The 10073-nt window shown below is 41.2% G+C and overlaps 2 protein-coding genes across 2 annotated transcripts in view; both read right to left on the reverse strand.

Annotated features, from left to right (window-relative positions):
- LOC111260436 (uncharacterized) overlaps window positions 1–4306 on the reverse strand; it is a 42256-nt gene extending 37950 nt beyond the window's left edge. Inside the window, exons 1-2 of the mRNA XM_086968331.1 lie at window positions 2912–4306; window positions 1927–2508 (exon numbers count right to left, since the gene is read on the reverse strand). Coding sequence (XP_086824457.1) covers window positions 1927–2476 — 550 coding nt within the window. The 5' untranslated portion in view covers window positions 2477–2508; window positions 2912–4306. The remainder of the gene's footprint in view (window positions 1–1926; window positions 2509–2911) is intronic.
- Window positions 4307–6558: 2252 nt separating this feature from the next.
- LOC111260423 (uncharacterized) lies at window positions 6559–9015 on the reverse strand. The gene is made up of 2 exons (XM_022833171.2): window positions 8162–9015; window positions 6559–7836 (listed from the first exon to the last, which is right to left on the reverse strand). Exons 1-2 carry the CDS (start codon window positions 8535–8537, stop codon window positions 7664–7666), a joined length of 549 nt encoding a protein of 182 aa, XP_022688906.1. The 5' UTR covers window positions 8538–9015; the 3' UTR covers window positions 6559–7663.
- Window positions 9016–10073: the final 1058 nt, after the last annotated feature.

Below are 10073 nucleotides of genomic sequence, written 5' to 3' on the forward strand. Positions count from 1 at the left end.
TCCGTAGCGTAACACGTTGAAATTCCTGACCAAAACAAGATAGTTAGATACGGAAAGTTTGCCTCATAAATCTAAATTCATTGAAGTTTCTATATACCTATATAAATGAAGGCTTTCTCCGAGCGACGTTCGAAGTAATGATGTAAAGTCAATTGATCACATTAGGGGCCTAAGCTTTATACTGAATACAGTTGGTCTATCGCGTAAGGGGGTCCGGGGGTGACTTTAGGGAGCTTATCGTACGTTCGACTGTAGGCCATATTTCCGTGCAGAAAAGATTGATCTAATTCACGAGAGTTATATCAAATATTATTTTTCTTCGTAGCCACCTGTTGACTTTGTCGAATACCTAATTACGTTTCGAACTGTACAGGTAAAGGACGAATACTTTTAACTTGTTAATTATATACGGGCAAGTTTTCAAACATTACCTGCTGTTTCCCCTCGACCGTGATGGCATCGTTAAAAGTTGACTAAATATCAGTCCATCCACAGCTGACTTCAAACGTTCTAGTGAATCGTTTACGTTAAGATAAATCTGCGTAACGTTTACTATTTATTATTGACACAAATCATTGCAGCAAAATGTCTACTCCTGCTCTAAACGGATAACAATTTGATATCATCAATTTTAACGAAAACTGCCGTACGGTCACGACGTGCTTTGTTTATTTAACATAATTTGTTGTTTATACACTGCACCTATGGCTGAGGCTATAACTTATCCTCGTTTTCGAGATTCCGTTAAGTAACAGCAGTCCGAAGTAGAGCGAAACCGCTCGCATGCCACAAACGTGCAACGAACTTACGGTTTCCGGATACGAAAAAAGCTATTTCGGTGACTCAGACATGGAACCACTCACAGTCGCTTATAGAAACATCATTACAAAGGGTTCGAAGTGCATCCTTATAACGATCATGGCCTATCTTCAACGAATGGTGAAAGATGTCTCTGGCTTTCTCAGTCGTTACAGCATCATATGAGGTCGATTTTCTGCGACTCTGGGGCTCCGTATAACGTAACGTAACCGATTTGTTATAGAAATGCGTGACTAGTATAACGAACAAAGTAAACGCCTGTCGCCCGATATAATCCGCACCAACTAAGACAAATCTTATTGAACTCCCATAGCACGCTACGCCTAACGTGTTGCTATGAATCAAACGTTTTCTCAGCGAATATGAATTTGATCTCGACGAGAGCATTATTGTAGGTATTCCATGGGAGCGACCTTTAGGAGTATCGTCGACTCCTGCACGACCTGCCTCTCCTATGCCAGGAGAGCAGCTTCATTACTCCGTTTCACTATGTTTATGTTCCTCTGAGATACACATAATCTATTGAAATGATGCGGTATGCATTTCGTTCTTTTTTTATCGCACTAAACAGGAAAAGATAGCGTTCAGTGTAGAATTATAAGCTCTCGGAAGACACACGAAAAGTGTATAATTTTCGTATAATGTAAAAAATGTATAATAGATATACGCGACGGACCACTAATAAAGACCTAATATAAAACATTTAACAACAGATCAAGCTTTTAGGTTAGTACTAAGCAGTGTAACAGCGCATCAGTTCTCAGGAAACAAAATAGAGAATTGTCTTCTCACGCACCATTGATACCCCGACATTGTCTGTCTATTTGATCTGTTTCATTTCTGCCTAAAATAGGCACAAACAAATTAACGAAATACGGCAACATCTGCTTGGGTCAGTGGATCATCGGACTGTCATTTTGTCCAGCAGATACTTTAGCACGACGATTGACATCGTCAGCTCGAATAACGCCATGTTGATTTTCATCTTCATCATATAATCTATTTCTCAAGCTATTTTTTATGCCCCGTATTTCATAATCTATCGAATTCTGATAGAATTATTGACATTGTAGTCACTGGATCGCAGCTGGTGTTAATAACAGCCACCCTCATGCACGACCCTGATATGCCGCCTCATGTGGCAGCGATAACCGTATGTCTTGTCACAATGAGGACACTGGTATCGACGCTGATTTGTATGCACCGTCATCATATGGAGACGTCGACTGTTCTTGCGGGCGAACCGCATCCCGCAAAATAAGCACTTGAACGGCTTCACGGCCGCGTGCCGATGATAGTAATGAGCCTTCATATCACCTAGGAACGTTGTACGGTACTCGCAGTGACGGCAATGATGAACACTGTCCCGTGTCGTTATATGCTTCCTAATATCTTCCTGCACATCGTCCTCAAGCTCGAGAATCGCTCCGGCATCTGTTTGCAGAACAGGAATAATTGTATCGCTAGACGCTAACACGTGTTGTGAATGCTGGTTTAAACTGATTGGAGGGCATGTCGCTGCCGGCATTAGACTCTGTCGATGACGATGAACGCTGACAGTGAGCGTGCCGCCGTCACGCCAGGGATTTGGAAGCGAGGGTACCTCAGAATCGTAATCGCCTGTCCAGCAGTTGCTGCCGACTGATTCGGCCGACATGCCGTGCAGCGCAGACGGCAGTAATACAAGATCTGGAAAGAACAGATGCGGATAAATTGGGACGAAACGGCCGCTGATGATGGGGGTACGATCAAGAGAGGTTGACAATGACGATGGCGGGTCGGAAACAAAAACGGACAATATCGATAGTAGAAACCATTCGAAAAGATATATAAAACTCAGCGTTTACATGCCTCATCACAAAGTACTACGAAAAAGATATGCCAGTAAGTTTTTTTGATGGCTGAAATGGGGTCAGAGAAATAAGAGTCCAATCAGAAATTGCTCTACTTTATTTAATAGACAATCAGCTATTTCATCAATTGTATCAGTTCGACTCGAAGACTTAAAAATCTTGGCCTTGCAAGGTCAGCCGTCCAGTTAATCTCAGAACTAATTGAAACAGGTAACTATGAAATAGATAAAACGAATTACCGAATAGCGTTATATATCGGACATAGCCTCTTGATGAAGTTCTCAATAATTCCGCTTCAGCTAGGCAAAAAATTAGGCACAACTTCAGCTATCGAATTCTCTCAGCCGTTCTCAAGTTTCTCTTTTACCGCATTATGTCCTAGAAGAACGAAGACAAATTTCAATGAATGTGACTTCGCAAAGTTGTCCTATCAAGTGAGGTGACAGCTTCAATGATGGTAGAGAATTGTCGATTTATCGTTCCATAGAAGTCGTTAGTACAGAAGGTGACATTACTTTTTGCCATATTCGTAGAGAGACTGTCGTAGAGGGATGTTTAAAGCATGAAATATACATATATATAGCTATGGATGGGCTTTGTGATTCGATCACAGTATTACTACTATAACTTACTATTATTACTGTATACGGACCTGTTCCACTAATTTTCGACGAGCACAATTCATGCCTAGCTAGGACGCTTTGTTAACGCCGTATCTACAAATAACTTGAGCAACGTATCGTTCATCTTCTATCTTCAATCAAGGCCGTTAACTAGTTACTTGAATGTAATGAATGCTTTCAGCTGCATATTGATTTTTGTAGCATAGTTCGTCATCTTTCTAGTTAGGGTTTTTCCTAACGATATTAGATCGGTTGGCCTATATGTTTTCCGATACATATCGTCATAATGTAAATGTACAGCGGTGGTATGTTAATTACAAAACGTTCCGAGCAACAGGATCAGATAAAACGGTGAGGACGGGAATAATGTTTAGCTCAGATGAGTTCTGGATTCAACAAACAACTATCAGGTAGAGAAATATCTACAATGTCATTGTTTCGACTGTTCGAGTATTTGCCCCGCAAACAATTGTCCACCGTCACGTGATAGTTCGATCGATAAATGCCCTATGAAAACTGGCGAAAACGTCGTGAACATTTAGTGGGTCAGCCACCGGAGCACCTTCATCTACTGTAATAATGGCGCTGTTGTTTAAAGCAATCGGAGCTTAGTTCTGATCTTGGCAATCGGCTACTCGAAAAAACCGTCCATTGCGCAGAACGAATCAGCAGGGATGCCATCAATGCGGTGTCTTGATTACGCGAATATCGCCGGAATAACAAAGTCTGTAAGAGTAAGCGCAAGTTAATTTACAGTGTAAAAGTTAACTTACGTTAAAAGTTTGTAATGGCTGCGTCGCAAAAAAATGAATTGATACTCATCATATTGACTACTCATCCATGTTTTTACCTGACGAAAAAAGATCAGACGGATGTTGTCCAAATACATCAAAATAAATCAAGCAATTTTTAGGCTAGGTAAAATCCGAATATTTTAAGATGTGCGTCCGAACCTTAAAGGAAATCATTTCGGTCTTCTAACTCCAATCTTTGTCTAGAAACGTTCTATGCCTATGAGACCTGCCTTTAACATAAAGTTTGAGTTACTTCTGTATCATTATAATATCCATTTCAGAATGAAATGTTAACAACCCTTTGTAAGAGATCAACTTGATTTCACGGTTCCGAAACTTATGTTTCGTTTATTTCGTACAGAGTCTTCATCTCATGACAACGTTTTTCTGCTCGATCCGTCTACGATCAGTCTACTCGAATTGCCTCACTCAGCTACCCTGATATCTTGTGACCCACATACAAAGAACCTCTACGGAGAGATCAGCTCAGCTCATAACCAATGCGCCCCAAGCCGGCCAGGTTAGGTCAAAGCTACCGGTTTCCTCCGCTATTTATAGCGAAGGCCTTAATTCTTTATAATAAATAGATAAATAATAAAAATTATTAAATAATAATAATAATAAACGTTTCGCGCTCCATCCTGTTGGCTCGTCGCACAAAAATGGCGGGAACTAATCCAGCTCGAACGATCCAGTAGAAGTAAATGGCTGCTATGGCCGCCTTTGTCAGAGGATAATGCATTCATTCGTTTGAGGACCCCAGCGATGCGGCAACCTAATTCGACCTAAAACAATACAGCAAGTAAATAAAAATTGTGAAAATTATACGTGTACATTGACACACTAGTGTATTCCTGCTATCAATCGTTTGTTGCGAAGGGAACAATAATAAAGATTTACGTAGAGATCAAAATATTGACTTGCTTTAATATACTAGATTTGTCTTATTGTGGGAAAATGCGATTTTTTTATTTCCTGGAAGGGCTGAGGACACAGGACATTTGAAAAGAACACAGACGGCTAGATCAATGAGGGTTTCCGCAACAAATGTCATCGTATTTTTAGTTGATAACTTGCACTTCCGTAGAGCAATTAAGTCGGTCATACATATACTATGTGAACGAAGTTATGCTTCATTTACATTTCTGACATTTTCATATATATATCTAGTAAAAAATCCACACTAGTGCGTACACATACTTCGAATAGGACTAAATTCGCTGTATACTGATTGAATTCAGTTTTTATAGAGGGCTCAAGATATTTCAATGTACCTCATTTACTCACATTAAAACTTACAAATCTGAAGATCGACGGGGGCATGTAAACCATCCATGGTTTTTTTTCTTATTTAGCTAGCTATTCTAGTTTTTTTTTTTATCTTTTCTTTCAGTCGTCCCTTTAACAATTGACATAGTCGCTGTTAAACGATGCGTGCAGGTTTGAAGGAAGTTTGTGAAGTTACCTCTAGCTAATCTAATTGAAGACAGGCGTAGTAAGGTTTTAGGTTATACGAAGTAAAAGTATGCAGGCCAACGAAAAAAGATCGCTACACAAAAACTGACGGTAATAAATTGGACTTCCTTACGGATGTGCATATGAATGGCTTCGTGGGGGTGCCCGTTTAGAAATAATTGAAGCGTTGAAAAATGTTCATTTTAAAATTAGTAATCTCCTGAAACATGTGTCGCTGCTACGTATCTACGGTTAGTCCGCTGCCGCTTCGTATATCAGCAACAGCCCTGCGTAGTGTCTGATTCAGGCACAATTGAAAAGGCAGCTAGGATGCAAGTAGAAGCGAAGTGTTTACGAAGTCTAGCTACCCCCAGTCGGAATACTGTGATCGTCGCAATGGGCTGGCTACGCTCTATGAAAAGACCGTTCTTTTTCCCCCTGACGATCCGGTCGGTTTTGAGTCTGGGTTTGAGACTGCCGCCCACAGCGAAGCGAGATGGTCAAAGAGATATCACAATGCGACTGAATAAGGTTGTTGTGGTAAAATGTGTGGTATTATCTGGTGGTAAACGAAGTTCAGACACCACTGAAACAGGTAGCGATTGCACCGATTTTTGGGCAGCATTTAACAGACCCATCGCTTCTTCGGATGGCCGTTGACGACAAGCTCTCCGTTCGCTTCGTACTAGATGCACCTCAAAAAATTAAAAACGCACATAAGAACAGCCCTAAATACATCTTTATTCAATCCTGCTCCTAACAAAGGTTCGCAGCGTATTTCTACAGTCGTTCATTAGGTTCACACACTGCACCGCTTACGAGCGCTCGAACCTCTTCTGGAACCCCCAATGTCCAACTACTGAAACGAATAAATTGGATTTAGTTATGGAAGTAGGGCTATGGTACGGTACACTGCTGGACCGTAAGGGCAATAGGCATTCGAAGGCACAAGATGAAGTCAGACAGTCAATAATTAATGAATCAAAAGGGTCCATAGTGAAAAAAATCATCGCATTATATCTGCATATTACCAAAGTACTTTATTGATTACTGCCAAATGCTTCCTGTTGGTCGCCAATCACATTCATATACGAATATATTAATTTCACTTAATTCTAGCAAATCAATGTTTTCGAAGTAATTTTTTCTTTTCCATTACAGTTACAGGGATGATCGTTAGGCCTTGGAGGATGTAACCGTAGAAAGGTCATTGAAGCATTTACACGCGCTTTTGTTCCTATTAGACATACGGAAATATTAGCCACAACCAGAAGAGATGTGACAGAAGACATTAAGGATATAATAATAATAATAATAATAATAATAATAATATGATAATTTCAAATAATATTACTAGTAGAATATAATTTCTGCGGCAGATTGCGCCTCGCCTACACGATACACAATTTTTATTTATTACATTTATTATCATATAGATAGATAGATATATTTTTCAAACTGAACACTTGAGCGCTTTGGCAACAAGCTATTCAGAGCTTGGCCTATTGAATAGACACACCCATGAATATCTTCCAAGGGTTTCATTCAGGCCCATTTAATGTTTTAGGTAAGCTCTGTAAGTTGTTCTATACGCGTTCAATCTCCTAAATTCATGGGCCAGTTGATAAGTATTAGTACGGTAAGCTTGCCACACACAAGTAGCTTCCGCTCTATCAGTTGTCCATTGAAGTGCTTGAGTCTCCATTTTTGAAGCTTGATTGATTCTATATGCGGTCGTCATATTCGTCAGGATAGTCGGATAGGCCTTGTTTTGCGTTACGTTGCCGTGTTACATCCGCTCATGCTAGAAAAGGAAAACGAACACCCGGTATCGTTTTCCGTAAAATCGTCTTTCCTTTCCTTTACTAGCTCAGCAGTAGGTGTAATTCTATTGAGTCGCTTTTACCCCCTTCTCTCCTGAGGGATTATGCGTAGTTGTAAAAATATTTGCATCAACTACCGGGACCAAAAATCCCCGCCCCAAACAGATTAGTTTATTTTCCATTTGTGCGACTTGGGTCAATTCGTCAGCTGTTGCTTTAACCGCGACCGTCAATGCGGAAGTCGAAGTGAAACCGTTGCGTTAATTAGGCGGTACTAGTCAAAGGGTTCATTTTCACTAAGGACACGGCTGATCCTCGACTAGAATCCGCGATTGCTGAGCTGATACACTGCAGCTAGTCTCGTTGCCTGACGACGAAGAGATCTGTCGAGGAGACACTCTGCCACTATCGACCAGGAAATATTCGGGAGCGGTTCGGAGTGATCCGATTTCTTCAGAGTCGGGATTCACTAAAAAATGCAAATAGGATATACATTTTGTCAGAGAAAATAAGAACAAATATAGTTTCTTAGCGAACAAGTATCAGCTAACAATTGTTATGATTTACCCCACGTTTTGAATGGTGGCAATTCTGCAAATGACGGTAACAAAGATTTTTCTAGATAAATCTAAAAACGCTTGACACTATACACCCGCTTGTTTAGACCCATCTTCGTCTGCGCTTTTTGTATATATCCTACGCGTTAATAAAGATCGAACTGTTGGTTCTTTCTACATCACAATAAGCAAAATGTATAATAATGGTAATCATCATCAAAATACGAAGGCAATTACCGTGAAATTCTTCCCCTGCTTCGGTAATTATTGGCTGATTTAGCTGGAACTGTCGTCCCGTTGCGATCAAGTCGGTCGAAAATTGATGCATTTTAGTTGGATGGATTGTAACCATGCTTGTGGGGACCACGGTTATAGCAGCTGAATGAGGCAGGTCCACTGATTGTGATGATCCTTGCGGCATTGTTACCACCGTTGGGTGGCCAGACGCAACCGGCTGATGACTCTTCGGAGCCGGGCGGCGCTCAGAACCAACTCTCTGAACGCGAACGTGCCGAAGAACGACCGCTCCAGACTGTTGTTGGTGATGATGTGGTGGTTGTTGTTGTTGTTGTTGTTGTTTCTTGGTCCGTGATGTCACGGGTGGAGGTGACATAATAGTCGGGTGTGGCTGGCGTTCTTGAAGGGTCCCAAGGTTAGTTTGCGCAATCGACTCGCGACGACTGGCGGCCGAATATCGCGAGGTCGTTGGGGGGCGCCTATTAGTTTTAGCCGCTTTTTGACGATGAAGCTGGTCCTTCGCAGCTCGGACCGGTGTAGCCGTAACGACAACAGGCGTGGAGATAATTGATACAACTGGCTGTTGCCAACGTGTTGATGGAAGATTGGTTACCGTTGCTGACGCGGGAACCCATAAATTGGTGTCGATTGTAGCACCGAATTCGGTACCTGGGCGCTCCACTGGGCCGATATGTTCCGATGACTGAACAACTTTGCTGGCGTCGATAGACTCAATCTTGATGGCCGACGAAATGGCGTTTGTCGCAACTGCATCCTCTGCCCAAATGCTAACTGGCAATTGGATACTTCGTCCAGAACAGTCACTGTATATGCCTGTAGGTCGGTTCAATCGGGACGATATATATAAACAAATAAATTAGCAATTGGACATAAACGTTGATGTCACTTGGCAAGTTTTTCCATATATCTGCAGACAAAAAATACTTAATTATTGTATATAACAAAGGGGACGCGTTTATTTTTCCATATTTCATTTATTTGATTCGTCTGCGTTTACAGTTGATTACATGCACATCAATAGCTATCCCTTCTAGTGCACAGATGTTCTCCACGTGTCGGTTAGGAAAACACTGATGATGATTTTCCATCTGAAACTAGAAAAAATTATTAGAAAACCAGCGGACAAGTAATGACATTGTATTATTATTGCGGAAAATCTCCGTGGTTGCACGTGGTACGGTGGCTCTGTCGTTAGCATACATGCTCTAGTTTTTTTTTTTCGTATATACAGTATGCTACCTTTGCTGCAAACGGCCACATAACAGTCACCCACGGAAATTTTGCATTCTGTAAAACAGTACAGGATTAGGGTAAAGGCAGTAGATACATACGGTCATTGCGGCTACGATACTGAACAGCTATCAGATTTTGAGTCCCCGAATGTCAACTAATTTACATTGATGTCCATCAGTAATCTCCGTCCAGAAAAATTATTTTGATTTCCTACCATCAGAATGAGAAGTGGGTTTCTGTAACCCAGTCTCACATCAATGACGCCGCTGTTCAGTTACGCCAGTTAGTTTTTCATTCGAGTGATACAGTAGACCATCTGCGTGGGGAATCCGAAGATCCTAAAGATGATCGTGCCTTTGAGCGACTATCCCTTGTGTTCATAAGCTACAACGGAGAACATGGCTTCCGTGCAGCCAAACTAGATAATTGCATCTGATGATAACTAGAACATACACGTAGACGCATTTGACGCATTATTCTAAAACTGCTATAAATACATCGATAGCAGTGATTTTCCTTTGACCATGTTCGTTACGTGTTTTCGTTTTCTTACTGAAAGTAAACGACCACTGGGTCTGATTAAAATATGTGAGAACTACGTACAAAAACGGTTCCCTCGAGTGGTTGAAATTTCTTTACAAAGCCCCGATCGTCTGCG

Source organism: Varroa jacobsoni, unplaced genomic scaffold, assembly GCF_002532875.2.
Source record: "Varroa jacobsoni isolate VJ856 unplaced genomic scaffold, vjacob_1.0 scaffold_437, whole genome shotgun sequence".
NCBI lineage: Eukaryota > Metazoa > Arthropoda > Arachnida > Mesostigmata > Varroidae > Varroa > Varroa jacobsoni.

Coding starts and splice junctions, on each gene's coding strand:
- LOC111260423 (XM_022833171.2), bottom strand. CDS start 8,537: ATGTCACCTCCACCCGTGACATCACGGACCAAGAAACAACAACAACAA. Junction 7,837..8,161: donor AGCAGGGGAAGAATTTCACG/GTAATTGCCTTC, acceptor TGCATTTTTTAG/TGAATCCCGACTCTGAAGAA.